General features: G+C 43.1%; 1 protein-coding gene and 1 non-coding gene across 4 annotated transcripts; one reads left to right on the forward strand and one right to left on the reverse strand.

Annotated features, from left to right (window-relative positions):
- The first annotated feature begins 3,729 nt into the window (after positions 1-3,729).
- LOC131759070 (U6 spliceosomal RNA) lies at positions 3,730-3,836 on the forward strand. The gene has a single exon (XR_009336399.1). It is a non-coding gene; the product is annotated as a U6 spliceosomal RNA (small nuclear RNA).
- Positions 3,837-6,942: 3,106 nt separating this feature from the next.
- Positions 6,943-16,078, reverse strand: NPY1R (neuropeptide Y receptor Y1). 3 transcript variants are annotated; one of them, XM_059066348.2, is made up of 3 exons: positions 15,789-16,078; positions 9,116-9,965; positions 6,943-8,999 (listed from the first exon to the last, which is right to left on the reverse strand). In XM_059066348.2, exons 2-3 carry the CDS (start codon positions 9,812-9,814, stop codon positions 8,547-8,549), a joined length of 1,152 nt encoding a protein of 383 aa, XP_058922331.1. In that variant the 5' UTR covers positions 9,815-9,965; positions 15,789-16,078; the 3' UTR covers positions 6,943-8,546. The 3 variants fall into 3 exon arrangements, with proteins under 3 accessions (XP_058922331.1, XP_066891561.1, XP_066891560.1); XM_067035460.1 differs by having other exon boundaries at positions 9,116-9,756; positions 15,789-16,049; XM_067035459.1 differs by lacking the exon at positions 15,789-16,078 and adding an exon at positions 15,106-15,250.
- Between the last annotated feature and the right edge of the window lie 2,000 nt (positions 16,079-18,078).

Raw genomic sequence — 18,078 nt, forward strand, 5'->3', positions numbered from 1 at the left:
TTAAAGTGATTATTGATATAGTTAATACCCACCATATTTGTTTACTGTTTTCTATTTGTTGCTCTCATTCTTTGTTTCTATTTTATTCTTCCACTCTTTTACTGCCATTGCTAGATTTAACTGAGCAATTTATATGACTCCATTTTCTCTCTTTTCTTAGCAGATTAGTTATACTACTTTTTAAAACTTTTTAAAATGATTGCCCTAGAGTTTGTAATATACATTTACAACTAAACCAAGTCCACACTCAATTAACACTTCTCAAGTAATGCAAGTACCTTATGATAACAAAATAATCCCTTTTTTTCTTACTTTCTCTTTCTGATACTTCATCGTTAGTGTAAAGCAATGCAACTGATTTCTGTATGTTAATCTTGTATCCTGCTACCTTGCGGAATCTGTTTATCAGTTCTAGTAGTCTTTGTGTGGAGTCTTTAGGGTTTTCTAAAACCTAAAGTCTTTAGAGTATTATGTCATCTGCATATAAGGACAATTTTACCTCTTCCTTTCCAATTTGCATACCTTTTATTTCTTTTTCTTGCCTGATTTCTGTGGCTAGGACTTCCAGAACTACGTTGAATAGAAGTGGTGAGAGTGGGTATCTTGTCTTGTTCCAGATTTTAGTGGGAAAGGTTTCAGCTTTTCGCTGTCGTATATTATATTGGCTGTGGGTTTGTTATAAACAGCTTTTATTGTGTTGAGGTATGTTCCCTCTATACCCACTTTGGTAAGAGTTTTTATCATGAATGGATGTTGAATTTTATCAAATACTTTTTCTGCATCTATAGAGATGATCATGTGGTTTTCTGTCTTTTCTTTTGTTGATGTGGTGATAATAACAAAATAATCTTAATTCCTCCCTCCTGTCCCTTGTAACATCGCTGTCATTCATTTTGCTTATACATGTATATGTTTATGCATAAGCATATATATTGATATGTATTCAATTATGTGTGTTTACATATATAGGTAAAATAATAACTGCAATTGTGTAAATTATTTTGTATGTTTATATATATATATAAATTGTTGCTATTTTTGTTGCTATTACTATTCTTAACAAACTGTTATTTGTTAGATCAATTGAGAATAAGAAAAATAAAAGTTTTTGTTTTATCCTCACTTATTCTTTCTCTGATGCTTTTCTTTTATTTATGTAGACCTGAGTTTATGACCTATTTTTCTTCTCTAGGAAGAACTTATTTTAATTTGAATATACTATGCCTTGGTATAGTGCTGTGTGTGTGTTTCCTCGGCATTTATCCTCTTTGGTGTTTTTTATGCTTCCTGGATCTGTGGTTTGATGTCTGATGTTAATGTGGGGAAATTCTCCCTTATTATTGCTTCAAATATTTCTTCTGTTACTGTCTCTCTTTATTCTCTTTTCGGTATTCCCATTACACATAGGTTATACATTTTGTAGTTGTCCCACAGTTCCTGGATATTCTGTTCTGTTTTTTTTGTTTTGTTTTCAGTATTTTTTCTCTTTGTTTTTCAATTTTAGACATTTCTATTGACATACTCTCAAGCTCAGAGACGCTTTGCTAAGCTGTGTCCAGTCTACTAATGACCCCTTTAAAGGCATTCTTCATTACTCTTACACTGTTGTTGATCTCTGGCATTTCTTTTTTATTCTTTCTTATAATTTCCATCTCTCTGCTTACACAGTCCATCTGTTCTTGCTTGATGTCTATTTTATTCATTAGAGCCCTTAGCATATTCATCATAGTTATTTTGAATTGCCAGTCTAACAATACCAATATTCTTGCCATGTCTGAGTCTGGTTCTGTTGTTTGCTCTGTCTCTTCAAGCTGTTTTTATTTTTATTTTGAGTATGCTTTGTAATTTTTTCTTAATAGCTGGAGGTGATGGGTAAAAGGAACTGTGTTAAATAGGTCTTTAGTGACGTAGTGGTAAAGTGTGGGCGGAGAGGAGGTATTCTGCAGTCCTGAGGTTAGGTCTCAGTCTTTTTTTTTTTTTTTTGGCGGTACACGGGCCTCTCCCGCTGCGGAGCACAGACTCCAGATGCGCAGGCGCAGCGGCCACGGCTCACGGGCCCAGCCGCTCCGCGGCACGTGGGATCCTCCCGGACCGGGGCACGAACCCGCGTCCCCTGCATCGGCAGGCGGGCTCTCAACCGCTGCGCCACCAGGGAAGCCCAGGTCTCAGTCTTTGAGTGAGTCTCTGAACTGTGAACTTTACAAGTGCTTCTCAGTTTGTTCTCCCCACTTAGGAGGGGTAGGGTGCCTACATTTGGCTGGAGTTGGGTATTTCCCTTCTCTAATATGGAAAGCTAGAGGTAGCTGCAGTTGGGTGTTTTCCTTCCCCCAGGCCAGTTAGACTCTGATAAAAATCCAGCAGGTTAGGCTCTGATAAAATAATTCCCCTCAAGGGCAGGCCTTGTTATGAAGCACAGAATGTTCTGGCATATTTTTAAATGGCTCCTTTTCCCCTCCTCCTGCCAGAGAAGCACAAGAGGATTTTTTTCCAATATTCACGGTGGAAATACGGTCAAGCTCCGGAAGGTAAAAAACACAAAGTGTGCCCCGCCCCTCACCCATGACTGGTTCCCTTGGAGTTTTTAACTCTCACGCTTGTCCACTCTAAGCCTCCGCCAATTCACCTATTAGAGTTCAAAGTTTTCCGCCCCAGCACTTATTCCCGTGGAAACTTCTGCTCCAGTAAGTTGTGAGTCTCTGTACCTGCTTGTCTCTCCTATTTGGGGCCCGAGATAGTTGAAAACACTTCTAAAAAGTGAATTTCATGGTATGTCAATTATATCTCAATAAACCAGTAAAGGAAAAGATTGGCCAGAAATCCAGATGAGCCTCACAGTTTTCATTCCTGATGCCAAAGCAAACAGAACCTTAAGCAAGGCTGCTTTTGACAAAGGTAGTCCTGTAATAAAATATAGTTGTCAAAAACCAGAGTTCATAATGTAATGCTGCTAAGTGAAGGGGCAGTTGTGTAATTCCATCAAAAAAACTTTGCTTCAGTATGTTTTTTGGTTTAATGAAATACTGTTCACCCTTGGTCAACAATTTTAATTGATGGTCCTTCATGTTCTCCCCCAGGCAGGATTCAAAATTTAAGAGTCAGGTAGGCACAGCCCTTATCCCAAGAATGCACTCATGATGCTCCAGGATCCACGGAAGATGGTTGGCAGAAATTAGTAGGGTTTCAGCCCCACCGATTTATTGGGCAAATAGTCCTGGAAGATGACTCAGGCGTTGGCTGGGAGACTAGAAAGAGTAGGCACCGGGCTTCCCTGGTGGCGCAGTGGTTGGGAGTCCGCCTGCCAATGCAGGGGACGCGGGTTCGTGCCCTGGTCCGGGAGGATCCCACGTGCCGCGGAGCGGCTGGGCCCGTGAGCCGTGGCCGCTGCGCCTGCGCGTCCGGAGCCCGTGCTCCGCAACGGGAGAGGCCACAACAGTGAGAGGCCTGCGTACCACCAAAAAAAAAAAAGAGTAGGCATGTATAAACCAGGAGGGCGGAAGAGATCAAGGCCTGGAGGCAGGGAAAGCAGATTTGTACTGATAACCCTTGCGTGCGACAGATCTGTGTCTCAACTCTGCAACTGGCCTGAATCACCACCATTTGGAATCTGTGTTAACTCTCAGAGGACGGCTTTGAAAATATCTATTTTTTACCTTTATGAGGTTGTTTAGGATGAGGGCAGGCCCGCGCTACAGATAAAGGTTAAGAATGATCCAATAACAAAAAGATAGGGTGCTTGCTTGGGCAGCACATGTACTAAAATTGGAACGCTACAGAGAAGATTAGCATGGCCCCTGTGCAAGGATGACACGCAAAAGCGTGAAACATTCCATATTTTTAGTAAGTCAGAGAAAAACAAATATCATATATTAATGCATATATGTGAAATCTGAAAAACTTGGTATAGATGATCTTATTTACAAAGAAGAAATAGAGACGAAGAGGTAGAAAACAAACGTATGCATACCAAGGGGGAAAGGGGGTTGTGGGTTGAATTGGGAGATGGCGATTGACGTAAGGATACTATTGATACTGTGTGTAAAATAGGTAACTAATGAGAACCTACTGTACAGCACAGGGGACTCTACTCACTGCTCTGTGGTGACCTAAATGGGAAGGAAATCCAAAAAAGAGGGGATATACATATATGTATATGTTTAGCTGATTCACTTTTCTGTGCAGTATAAACCAACACAATATTGTAAAGCAACTACACTCCAACCAAAATTAATTTTTAAAAAAAGATAGTGACGCAGAGGTGGGGGAATCGAGCAGAATCTGGCACGTGGGAAACGTTCTCAGTGTATGTCAAAGGCTCATCGTCAGAAGCCAAATTGCCTGGATTTGAATCCTGGCTGTCATTTACCAGCTGAGAGACATTGGACGAATTCCAAAACATCTCTGTGCCTCGTTTTCCTCCTCTGAAACGTGAGGAAAGCATTAGCTGTACTTTATAGGGTAATTTGTGATAAGTGCTAAGTATGTGATAATTTTGATTGGAAATAATAGCAATGAAAATAAACCCACTGTAGAATTACATGTTTAAAAATATATATGTATTCACAATGTGTTGCATGTACACACACACAAATATATTAATAAAGGAATCATTAAATGAAAGACATTTGAGAAATCTTACTCATTTACCCTAGAAACCTATGCTCTCCTTCTCATAGGCTCCAACTCTTAAGTCTGACATGTTGTTTGATGGCCCATAGGGATAAGTAGACAAAGAAAATAGGGAGACTATGAAAGAATTCATGCTCACTGAGCAACTACATTCCAGAAGAATCCCTGAATCCCAGCTGTGAGGAAAGACCTAGTAGTGCCCAGGAGCTCTCTGAACAAGGCTAGAGCTATCCCTGGAAATCCAGCTTAAGTTGGCCTCTTTCCACCACTTTCACTGTTGTGGAGGAATACTTTGTCCAAATACACATTTACTTGGCTGTCAAATTTTGAAGGTAGAGTATAATGTGCATGTATATATCCTTGGAAATTTGTGGAATAGAAGAGTATAATATGCATGTATATATACTTGGAAATTTTGAAGGTAGAGTATAATATGCATGTATATATCCTTGGAAATTTTGAAGGTAGAGTATAATGTGAATGTATATATCCTTGGAAATTCGTGGAATAGAAGAGTATAATATGCATGTATATATCCTTGGAAATTTTGAAGGTATAGTATAATGTGCATGTATATATCCTTGGAAATTCGTGGACTAGAAGAGTATAATATGCATGTATATATCCTTGGAAATTTTGAAGGTATAGTATAATGTGCATATATATCCTTGGAAATTCGTGGAATAGAAGAGTATAATATGCATGTATATATCCTTGGAAATTTTGAAGGTATAGTATAATGTGCATGTATATATCCTTGGAAATTCGTGGAGGAGAATATCCAGTTAACAGTAAACAAATAAAGGTGGTATGGCTAATCAAATACTATTTTAAGTGGAATTATCTGAAAAGGGAATTCTTGTAATCATCATGGCCATTTTCCCTCCACTCTTCCACTTCAGTCTTTTCTGCAGCTAAAATCAGAAAGAAGGTGAACGGTATTATGTCCTAATAATGTCACTTGTAAGGAAAGGAAGAGAAACGATCTCCTAAAACTCTATCGTAGGTTCAGCACACTGATGGGCTTGGCGTCACTGGCCAGACCTTGGTTTTGTTCCTGCTGCACCTGCTACGCAGGGAGGGGCTCAAATTTTTCAACTTGAGCTTCGGTTGTCTCTTCTGTAATGTGGTCACATCAGGCATGCATCCTCCCAGGTACTTGACATAGTACTTGCACAGGTAAGTGTTTTAAAATGCTTGCTATTATTTTCTTCTAAATTTATATAAGCTACATTATAATTACGCTCTTGTACTAAGCCAACAAATGATTTTTATTCTACAGAAAACCCAATGGTTTGTTTGTATTTATTTTTAAAATAAATTTATTTATTTATTTTTGGCTGCCTTGGGTCTTCGTTGCTGCGCGCGGGCTTTCTCTAGTTGCGGCGAGCGGGGACTACCCTTCCCTGCGGTGCGTGGGCTTCTCACTGCGGTGGCTACTCTTATTGCGGAGCACCGGCGCTAGGCGCGCAGGCTTCAGTAGTTGTGGCACGTGGGCTTCAGTAGTTGTGGCTCGCGGGCTCTAGAGCACAGGCTCAATACTTGTGCAGCGGATTAGCTGCTCTGCGCCATGTGAGATCTTCCCTGAACAGGGCTCGAACCCGTGTCCCCTGCATTGGCAGGTGGATTCTTAACCACTGCGCCACCAAGGAAGTCCTGGTTTGTTTGTATTGAACATGCATGTTTATTTCTTCTTGAATCACAGTGCATCTGTGGTCGACCCTAGACTTTACTACTAGTTCATCGACGTCTTTGGATAAAAGAGAAGAATTTGGTATTCAGGTCATTATTTATGAAAAGCTAAGGAATCAGCAGCCTACATGGCTAAATGAAGATTTTAGAAATGGCATCTCAGCAAATGTTATAACAAGAATGCACCTGCATTTTCAGGCTGTTCTCAAGCAGCAGTTTGTTTCCATAGCACCTAAGTAGAGAAAGACAAAATCTCCCATTCATCCCCCAAAGCAGAGAACACCAGGTAGTTTCAAATTCCAAGTTTTGGTAAGGAAAGATGATGATATTTTCCAATACGCATTAAAGGTTGGTTTCAGAATTTTTTTCCTTTGTTAACTAAAAGTCATTCTTAGGCTATAATTTGAACTCATATTAACATTCAATGCAAAAGACTGATACTTGTCTTACAAGACAAATCGTGCAAGTTTCTAAAATCTAAAATGTCATTTTGCTTAGTTTAGAAAGGAAGGTGACATAATAAAAGAGAAAACACCTCCTTGCTAAAGATGAACCTAGGAGGAGGAGTCCAAGAAAATTTCAGAATGTAGAGTCAGTACAATCAATAATGAGAGGGAAGGATTTGTGTCATTATTTATTCATTCAATTGTTTAAAAAAAATTTTTTTTTTAAAACCTTCTAGGTACTTGGCACTTTGCTAAATGCACTAGGACACAGAGTCATGTAAAACAGTCTCCGCCTTCATAAGCTTCAGAAAGCCAAGGAGAGAGGCTGGAGCATCAAGGGTTATACCACAGCGTAGAAAATACGTCATCAGCAAGCAGGCAGAGGATGCTGCAGAACTTCATGGGAGGGAAGACAGGGGCTAAAAAAGGAAAAAAAAAAAAAAAAGAAGCTAAAGAGAGTCACAAAAGAGACTATTCAGAAAAAGCAGAAACAATTTTAATAAAGAAAATGTCTGCCCTTCTAAAATCAAACACATTTAATACTATGTCTGTATACTACATCAAAGATATGTCTTGTTCTTTAAAATACCTTCCCTCCCAATGATTCTGAGGCTCAGTCATGATTACAGGGTACATGAAATGAAGTATATTAACATGACACAACCCCTCAGTACATAGCGCATGATTGGTAAGATGCCACAGGCACACAGTTCACACAAGTTAACGTGAGCTACGTGAGGTGTCCTCAATTTTCCCGTATTTCCCCCTGCTACCCAGGGTGGACATCCTTTCAACATTGTACCTTGGTGTCCTTTGAAAGATGGACGTTGAAAGTTAAAAATGGGTTAGTATATAGGCACTGATGTATAGAAAATACACTTTGTGGTTATATATATTGTAAGCTGGAAATAAAAGCCTTTGAATGACGTATATTTATGCTAGGAAGCCTGACAAACACTGAACAGTCTGTGAAGAATGGAAAGCCTCTTGACCATCAATTCTAATAAATATAATCCAACCATACGCAGCAATACTAATTTACTTGTTAAACTAACTACTCTGAAATCATTTGGTTGTCAGGTACCAAAATAGTTTTAAAGTTAGGGAACTGCTGTCCCACTTAATCCTCGTGGGTGGCCCAATTCCCCAAGATATTCACAGCTGAGAAGTATTTTTAAATGTATTTTTTATCTTACGTGATAATCAATTAGGAGCAAATGAAATCCTGTCTTAAAATTTCAAGAAAACGCAAATCACTTTTGAATGACTTCAGCCTAGGCATACAGGACACAGACTCTCGTTTAGCTCACACCCTGAACGCTGCTCTTCGCAGGCCATCACCTCTGTAACAGGCTGAAGCTTGATACCGAACCTTCCACAGGACTGCCCAATCTACTGACGATCTCATCGAACAAGGATGGCCCAATCAAGCAAGAGCGTCAGGTGTGGTGCTTCTCAAGTCAGTGAACAGCAATACTTTAAAGAAATTTCCTTCTAATAAATACAATATAAAAGCCTTTCTATTCTATGCAGAAGTTTACAAAAAAGCACTTCCAAGATGTCTGGTCGAAACCATCGCCAGAAGCTTCCAAAGCCCACACGTTTTGTCCCAAATATAATTATGACACCTCCTACAAAGGCCGTAAGAAGCAAGACAAGAGAATCTTGATCTTTCTTCAATGATTTCAACCCTCTTCCTTGGGAGAACAGGGAATTAAAGTCTGTTGCGGGTTGTGCTCGGTTTTAAGCAGATGTCACCTGGGACCCAATGCTCCGGCAGGGTCAGATTGTTTCATTATCGTCACTGTGGAGCTTTTTAAGCGAGACTGGGCTTGGCTGCTTCAGAGATGTCTTAGAGACGTCCGTGTGCATAGTGGACATGGCGATGGCCTCATAGTCGTCATCCTGAGACCGGAAATCGCAAAAGTTAAAGAAGAACTGCAGGTCTCTCTGGAAGTTTCTGTTCAGGAAGCCATAAAATACGGGGTTGACACAGGTGGAGATCATGGCTGTGAGGTGGCAGAGCAGGAATAACAGATTGTGGCTGCACGTAGCAATGATCTGATGATTCCAGTCGAACACGGTGTTGAAGATGGTAAGCGGCAGCCAGCAGACCGCAAACGCCACCACTATGGACAGCAGCAGGATGTTGATCCTCTTGTTTTCGCTGGACCTGTACTTATTGTCTCTCATCTTGTCCATCGCGTTGTTTCTTCTTTTTAAGCGTATATATATCTACAGGAGGAAAGAAATAAAGAGTTCAAATAGAATCACTCATTGAATGAGGACTCTTGGAGAAAGAAGGTAAAAATGGACATGGTGGCGGTGGCGGGGGGGGAATGTTTTCTTACCTTGAAGTAGCAAATAAATATAAAACAGAGTGGGCCAAAGTACTGCAGCACCAAGAGGAGAGTGGTGTAAGACAACCGGTGAGAGTCCGATGGAAATCTATCAAAGCAGACGTACTTGTCCTTGAACGCATCAAGGGTCACATTTTGGAATGGTTCATCCGTCAGTACTTGGTAGATCAGGAAGGGCAGAGAAGAAGCCACAGCAAGGACCCAGATGACAGCAATGCCTACGTAAGCATGTCTATTACTGGGTCTCCAGCCCCGTGGATTGATGATCAGCTGATGCCGTTCTACGGCAATGAGGACCAAAGAGAAGATAGACACAGTGATGGAAACGCACTGCACAAAAGGGTTCAACTTGCACATTGCCTCACCGAAAACCCAGTGGTCCATCAACGTGTAGACGAACGTGAAGGGGAGACACATGATAGCAACAAGCAAGTCTGAGAAGGAAAGGTTCACAATCAGGATGTTGGTGACATTTCTCAACTCCTTTTGTTTCAAGATGATGATGATCAAGGCCAGGTTTCCAGAGACCCCCAGAATGATCACAGCTCCATAAGCAAGAGCTAACGTGAATATCATGGCCAAGGGCAGCTGACAATCATCATTTTCGAAAGCCAAAAACTGGGAATTCTTCTCTGAAAAATTATAATAGAATGAACGATTTTCTACCTGGGAAAATAGCGTTGAATTCATTTTGATTGGTTTGGCTATTACAGATGACTTTAGACAAATGGACAATATGTTTCCTCAAAGCAGGTCAAAGACTCAACTTATTTCTATTCTCCATATTGGAAGCCATTTCTCAAAATTATTCTGAGTTCTTCATTCCCTTGAACTAAACAACCTGTAAAGAGAAAATGACCAATTGCATTACTAATCTTATTGAGGGCAGTCAAAATGAATTCCGATTCATAGTACTGTTTAAAGTGAAGACACTGAAATAAACAAAAGGTATTCTAGGTATACATCTGTTTTTAAATAGTAGAAACAGTGCAAACAATTTGAAACAAATCTTTAGTAATACTTTTAACTTGATGTGCTTTCACATTGAGTCTCAGCAAAATGCAGTGGTCTGTACACGAGTAACGTGTGTATAAATCTCATGCCCAAAGTCTTACATAAACGATCATCAGCACATTCCTAAACATTGTAGGAATATGAAGGTATTAAAAAAAAGGACAGATTAAAACATATGAAAAAGATATGACACCAACAAAGGAAAACACACAAAAAATTTACCTAATTCTTCCTCTTACTATAAAAAAAGTTGTAGTAATAGCCCCACCGACACTGAACTGCTCTTTAAGGAGATGATCGATGCAGTGAAACATCAAGAAACTTTGTCCTATGAAGGACTGCTGAAGGAAAAGAAGATGTTTAATCCAGAAAAGACTCAGTAGGAAGGGTACAAACATCTTCTCGCATTGGAATGGGTAGCGTGTGGTCCCTGGCTTGTGGCTCAGAATCTTATGACCTCTCAAGTTAGAAGTAGGACCAAGGGAAGTGGATTACATTAAAAATATTTCGCATCATTATGAGGAACAAAAGTTTAATCAAATGGAATGAACTGCCTGTAAACCAGCAAGTTCTCCACATGCAACAGTTTGTTAAGTACTACTCGAAAGGCTTGGGGAAGTTCTCACGTTGCGTAGGAGATTCAACTGGGTAACTCTGAAGCTCTTTCCGACTTTAAGATTCTATACTATTATTAACATGTCAGAAGCTTTCAAAGGATTTCTAAGGTTTTCTTCATGGAAATATCCTCCCTCTCCACCAGACTGCATACAGATACAATCCAGGGATCTAAATTTTAGTCATACTTTTGATCTTTCACAGTATTTTGTGATAGGAATACTCTTTTCTTACCAACGAAACAAATCACAGACGACAGTCCTGTAGAGCCTACAAGCTCCTTTAAAAAAAAAAAAATCTCTGATTTCCCTTACGTTATTAAGTAAATATGAGATGGGGTTTCTTATGTTAATTAACAGGCCATTGTGTCTGCGTTAAGAAACAGAATTGCATTTCTTTCTTCTGTGAGAACGATAAAGAAAATCATGCAGAATTACTTCCATTGAAAAGGAGACAAGAACTTTAAGGAACAAAATATGCTTTTGCCTTTTAAGTGATGTCACTATTGAACCTTTCCTTGGGTACTTTTGCTTTCTAGAGTATGGGGTGTTTTTTATTATAAAACTACAACTTATAAAACTGAAGAATGAAAAGAAAGGTTACTACCACTTAGTGAGAATGAAAGCATCAGGACTAGGAAAGGTATCAAGTGCGAACGTTATAGAAACCTTCTCCCGTCTCCTTGTCCACAGCCTGGAAAGACTCCTGAACCTCCCTGGTAACACACTTTTCTCTCAAGAATACCAAAGAGAGAGAATATCTCTGTCTCTCAGTGTCTGAGAACAAACCTGGAACAAGCAACTGCTAATCTAAACATGCTTTGGAAATTTCGCACTAAAGAATTCAAGAAAATTTCGCATCATACATCCTCGTCAGGTTGCTGGCAAGATATCTAACGTCACTGCGCAGGTATCTGAGTTTTTCTTCATTAGTAGAACTAGCATGACAGGAAAATGCATCCTCTAACTCCCTACCCACGGCTCCCCGTCTGCACACAGTGTCAGGTGAGACACACGAGGTAGGGACCACGGAGCCTCCTGGACCTGACACTTGAAGACCGCTACTCCGCCTTACACTCCCGGTCTAACAACCCCACAGCGCATGTTCTGTACCAGGCGGGCAGGTCCCTTCACAGTCACCAAGTGCCCTGGCCCTGGTTCTAGCTTCTGCACCTTCGCCTCTGCAACTCCTCATCCCGCATCCAAATTCTACCCATCCTTCAAAGCAGCATTTAGTCCCCTGGATCCTTAATTGGCTCTTCACAGCTGTAATATTGCCTCTTTTTTTTTTTTTTTTTTTTTTTTTTGCGGTATGCGGGCCTCTCACTGTTGTGGCCTCTCCCGTTGCGGAGCACAGGCTCCGGACGCACAGGCCCAGCGGCCATGGCTCACGGGCTTAGTTGCTCCGCGGCATGTGGGATCTTCCCGGACCGGGGCACGAACCCGTGTCTCCTGCATCGGCAGGCGGATTCTCAACCACTGCGCCACCAGGGAAGCCCGTAATATTGCCTCTTGAAGGTAGGTACTATGTATATTTCATACTACTTCGCGAATATTAGATTTAGAATAAAAATGTGTTGATGACACGGTAGGTGCACAGATGTAATAACAGGTTCTTCTGTGATTGATATTGACATCAATAGCTGAATTCTAGTGTTGACTGAAAAAAATCCACAACCTAAAAGTTGAGAGTTATGTTTTATCCGGCGGACTGGCTGAGGACTCCAGCCCGGGAGGCAGCCTCTCAGATGCTCTGGGGGGTGGCTCGGAAGAGGTCGGGGAGCAGCCGGGATATACAGGAGTTTTTGCAAGAAAAGGCAGGTAGCTGGAACATCAAAAGATTGCTGTTGATTAAAGAAAACCAGACATCTCAAGTTAATGAATTTAGCATTTTTCTATGTATGGGAAGATACAAGAGTCTGGGCTCATTGAAATATCATCTGGAGCCAGTATCCCGTTCTCTCCCATCCAGGTGCAGCATCCAGGGTGACTGCAGGGGCTGATGGCTCGATGCCCACAATAGCCTTTGTTTACTGATACGGCAGGCGGCAGGGGACATTCTTGTCCACACTATCATAGTCCTTTGACATGCAAAATGGGTGTTAAAAAAAGGAATTGTTTCTGAAAGAGAATTCATTCATCCAATAGAGATTTTTGGACACTATTTTGTGTCAGGCAGGGTTTTAGTTGGAGACAACAGTGAGGTTCCCACTGAGTTTCTAGTCTTGTGTGCAGAAGTAGACAAGAAAAAATAAATCAGGAAAAGAGGACACAAGACGGTAGTAAGTGCCACGGAGAAAAATAAAGCAAGGAAGGGGACCTGGGATTGCTGGGAGGGCAGCTGTTACGGGTGAGGCGGGGGGGCCTCTGACTGCCAGAGAAGATGGCGTGTGAGTCAAGACCCCACAGCGAGGAAGGAAGCCAAGCAGATGTCTCAGGGATGCATCCCCTGTGGAAAGAGCAAACGTGAAATCTTTACGCCTGGAGTGTGCTTGGTGTGCTGAACAGATGAGAAGCCAAATAAATGAGGGAGAGACTATAGGGAAGTAGCTGGGAGGGTAGCAGGGGAGAAACAGACTCTGCACAGCCTGACTCCCTGGGACAGTCTGACTTTTTCTCTGAGAAAGACGAGGACTCCCTGGAGAGTCTTTGGGAAAGGCGTGAAGTTCTATGACTTGTTTTAAAGTTATTGCTCTAGCTGTTGTTTGCAAGGACTTAAGACAGGAGAGAGAAGTAGGGAGATTCATTTAGAGGCTAGTGGAACAATCCAGGTGAGAGATAATGGAGGCACAGACCAAGGTGTTTGCAGTGCAAAGGAAGAAAGATAGAAAGTTTATATCTACCAACTGACTTTGACAAAATTCACTGCATATGGGACTTAACGCAAACACATTAAATTATTACAATTTATGGGCTACAAAGTTTTCTTGCAGATGAATTTAGATTAAATATACTGAAACTCTACTCTGATCCCTTTGAAATTATATTTGCCAGACATATCCTGTGAGAAATAGCAGTTTTCTTACTAAGTAGAAGTTAGCTTAGCTATACAGAAAATGCAAACTTCACATTTTTTTTCATGTATTTGAAATCAGACTCCTTTGCTAAGTGCATGTCATTCCAGTTGGGTAAAACGGTTCTGCATTGGATAAAATGTGTATTTCCAGCCTACCTTAGTATAATCTCAAGGATGAATGACTGTCAGAAAATAATATTGAGAAAGAATTTACATACGTCATCTTTGACAAGGAAAATGATTTGATATTTACTGTTCCAATATATATTTCTAAAGTAACGTATGCAACTACAGGCACTGCAAAAATGAAAGCTTGTTGCATCTCACTATAGCTGCCATGTGCCTTTAGAGACAAAACAGAGACACTACATACATCCAGTTGGCAAATTAGCCCCCTTCCAAAGGGAAATTTGCTTCTCCATTCCAATTTGAACGCTGGCCTTTACTGCTTGCTGTTCTTAGAGCTGTTACTGCCTGAGAATACAGCTCTCTGGGCGTAACCTGCTGCAGATAAATTTTGTCATATACTCGGAACTGGCTGCTTAACTCCCTTGTTTTTGGAAAAGAAATGTCAGCCTTGCTACATGCATCCTCCCAAAGTTACTGCTAGTTTATTCACATGAGTTACATAATTCTCTGCTCCTTTCCCTTCCAGGAGGGCTTGCTCAACTGACAGCTGCCTTAAAACAATAAGGAAAGACGAATAAGGCAGCAGTCATCCACCGAAAAGCGCTCAGTCTCTGGCCATGGGTGAGGAACCCGGCCGACAGCTTTCTGCTCTCACCGGGGAAGCAGCCTGCAGCCCAGGGACTGAGAGCCGCTGTTGCCGGGACTCCGCTTCAGGCAGAGCCAGGCAAGCCCCGTGCTCCCCGGCCCCCGCCTGTGTGCCACCCGACAAGCTATGCTTTCCCCTAGGGTCCTGGTGGGCACGGCAAATCTGAGAACTCTTTAAAAACAATAAAGGAATGTCAAGACACACTTCTTCACTCTCCCCTCCCCTCCCCTCCCCTCCCCTCGGTTTTTCCTGAGTTACCAAACTCAGGAAATGGGATGTGTGAAATCAAAATTCCTGTCGGCACGCTTACGCGCCCACCTTTTTCATATCGTGTAACTAGGTGAATTGCCCCAAACTGTCCTCATTCCTAATACTCCCTCCCTCCCCGCGCCCCCCCAAACACACACACTTGCCACCCATTTGTCAGATGTCTCTACCCATAATGATGAGACTGGCAAAGCAGAAAACATCCACAACAACCAGAACCAAACAGGCACAGCCCAAACTTAGTTGACTCTGGCCCCACGTCAGTCCTTAGAACATTCGCCCCTCTCCAGCCTACCTGGAGACCAGCGGGCCACTCCTGTAAGGGCCCCTTCCCTCTCCAGTCCATCCGCCGTCTCCTACCCAGCCGCGCTCCACCACCACCGGTGTAAAGGAGCTGAAGATTTGGACGATGGCAACTCGGAAGTAGGGGCCAGTACGATGTCTCCTGGGGACGCAGCGCCGGGCTGGAGGGCCCAGCCCCGGGGGGCAGGGCTCGACGCAGCCCGCGCGCGAGGGGCGCTCACCGGGGCCCCGGGCCGCTCCCCGCGCACAAGTGCGGCGCGCAGGGCGAAGGCCGACCCGCCGCGAGCCCTCCTCCCCCGGCCGTCCCGGCCGCGCGTTCCTCCGCAAAAGCTCAGCGCTGCCGCGCCGCGGGGGCTCGGGAAAGGTGCCAAAAAAGGTGGCGAAGGAGGGAGGACGACGTCTCACCAGAGCCCGAGGAGGGGGACTCGGACCCCGCAGGGAAGCCCCGCAGAGCGGCGTTGGCCCCGCACCGCAGGCGGTGCCGGGTGGCCGGTGGTTTGGAGCACCTCGCGACCCGCCCGCGCGGGGACCGAACCGAAGGCTGCCTGCGCCCCCGCCGCTCCCCTGAGCTCGTTTCGGGACTCGCGTGCCCTTTCTTCCTCTCTCACCCTGCACCCCATCGGTGACAGATTCCTCTAAAGTCAGTCCTGTCCAAGGTGTACTCCTGAAACTTACCCTCTCTGCCGCATCCGTCTTTCAGCCCGATGGTTGAAGCGGGAAGGGCGGTCGTGGAAGGCAGCGGAGCGGGAAGGAAAGCTCGCGGGTGCTTCTCCGGCTCAAAGCCTAAAGGTTGGTGGGGAGGGGAAGAGCCTCCCTCGAAGCGGAGCTCCACCTCGCCCCGGCCACGTGACAGCCCCCGGGCGGCGCCGCAGCCCCCCGCACCCCTCCCCGGGAATTCGGGGGGCAGCGCGGGAGCCGCGCGCGCTGTCGGACCGCGCGCCCGGGCCGGGGGTGCGCGCTCGCTCGGCCGCTGCGCCGGGCTGAGGTCGCGCCCGCGCGCCGTCGCTGGCGCTCGCTGCCACCTCGCGGCCGAGGCTGGGCCGGCGGTGCGGGCAGCGGCGCGAGCCCAGCTCCGGGGAAGGGGGCACGAAGCCCACCGCGACTGCGCCGCTCGTGCGTGCCTGGCCTCTCCTGTGACGTCCGGAGGTTTCTCACGCCGGAGCCAGAAGTTTTTCCTTTTTAGCAGTGAGCAAAGAGAAGACCTCAAAGAAGCACAAGTAGCGAATCTCCGATAAGATGGAAGGGGCTTTTTTTTTTTTTTTTTTTTTTTTTAAGTCCTTCTTTCTCTCCGCTCGAAAAATGCGTTGAGGCAGATTTGTTCCCGGCACCGAGCTGCTCCTTTCAGGGAAGCACGAGGAGAGGAACATTTTCTTGCGGGTCAGAAAGAGTCAGTGCCATTTCCTCGGTACTTAATCTACTACCGTGCAGAACAATATGAAGGAATATAAGAACAGAATGTACACAGAGCACGTTGACGGTGCAAAGCCATCCTGGCGCCTGATGGTTCAAGCTAATTGCTGATACACTGACCTCAGGTGTTTTACGTACTTCTACTCTACTTCGAAAAGCCAAAGTTGTGTAACACACACACACACACACACACACATACACACACACACAGAGTGATTACTGATGTAGATGAATACAACCTCCAAATCAAACTTTCAAGTAATAAAGAGTCTTCCTAATAAAGATACAGGACACTGCCTAGGAGATGCATACAAGTTACATTACATAACAACCATGATCGCAATCTGTCTTCAAACTAAAAGCAGAACAAAATTCTGAGACAAATGGATTACTTGAACTTCGTTGAAAAATGTTTTATTTTTCTAGTTATTAGACTGAATAAATACTATTTAAAGCTCAGTAGAAACTCTAACTCGTTCATTTATATAAATTATGATGTACACAATCTCTGTTGTCCCCCCGCTGGGAAAGGTTTCTAAAATATTTCTCATTAGGTATATTTTTATAAAGTTGGAAAGGGATTATGACCAAGAATCGATATATCACAATCAGGTAATAAATGCACTCTAACAATATATATGAGCATACATTTTAAAAAAGCTCACTAAGTGATTAAGGAATAGTAAAATGGCACATATATTTTCTTTCTTTTTCTTTTTTTTTAAAGCAAGTTATAAAACATAATTTAGGAATTTCAGTTATTTAAAGAGCAATGACTCATTTAGGTTTCTATTCACTCTCTGTTTACTCTATCCCTTAAGTCACATTCTGTTCATAGAAGCAAATTTACCCCAGGTCTTCATCATCTAATTGGCTCTTTTTAGTCTGCTGCAAGAATTACAAATGAAATAATTTAATTCTCTGAAAAGAATACATTTCTAGGTAAACGTTTTTGCTATATCAGCAAATATTTTGGATTTAAGAATATAATTTGGACTCATTAAAAGACACTTTCCTTTCTGTGTTTTCCAAAAATACTAATAAAAGCATGTCTGCAAGAATACCTGAATTACTGCGGCCATTGTATTTTGTCATCTTATTAGTTTTTATAAAGTATCCCTCAAGTCCAATTTATAAAGCTGTATTCTTTTTTAAAAAAATTTATTTATTTTTGGCTGTGTTGGGTCTTCGTTGCTGCGCGCAGGCTTTCTCTAGTTGCGGCTAGCGGGGGCTACTTTTCCTTGGGTGCGCGGGTTTCTCATTGTGGTGGCCTCTCTTGTTGCGGAGCACAGGCTGTAGGCGCATGGGCTTCAGTAGTTGTGGCACACGGGCTCAGTAGTTGTGGCTTGCAGACTCTAGAGTGCAGGCTCAGTAGTTGTGGTGCACGAGCTTAGTCGCTCCGCGGCATGTGGGATCTTCCCAGACCAGGGATCGAACCCATGGCCCCTGCATCGGCAGATGGATTCTTAACCACTGTACCACCAGGCAAGTCCCTAAAGCTGTATTCTTGAGACATTAATAACAAATACCAATCTTTGAAAGATCATTGCTCTCA

The sequence above is a fragment of the Kogia breviceps genome, chromosome 6 (assembly GCF_026419965.1).
Source record: "Kogia breviceps isolate mKogBre1 chromosome 6, mKogBre1 haplotype 1, whole genome shotgun sequence".
Classification (NCBI taxonomy): Eukaryota; Metazoa; Chordata; class Mammalia; order Artiodactyla; family Physeteridae; genus Kogia; species Kogia breviceps.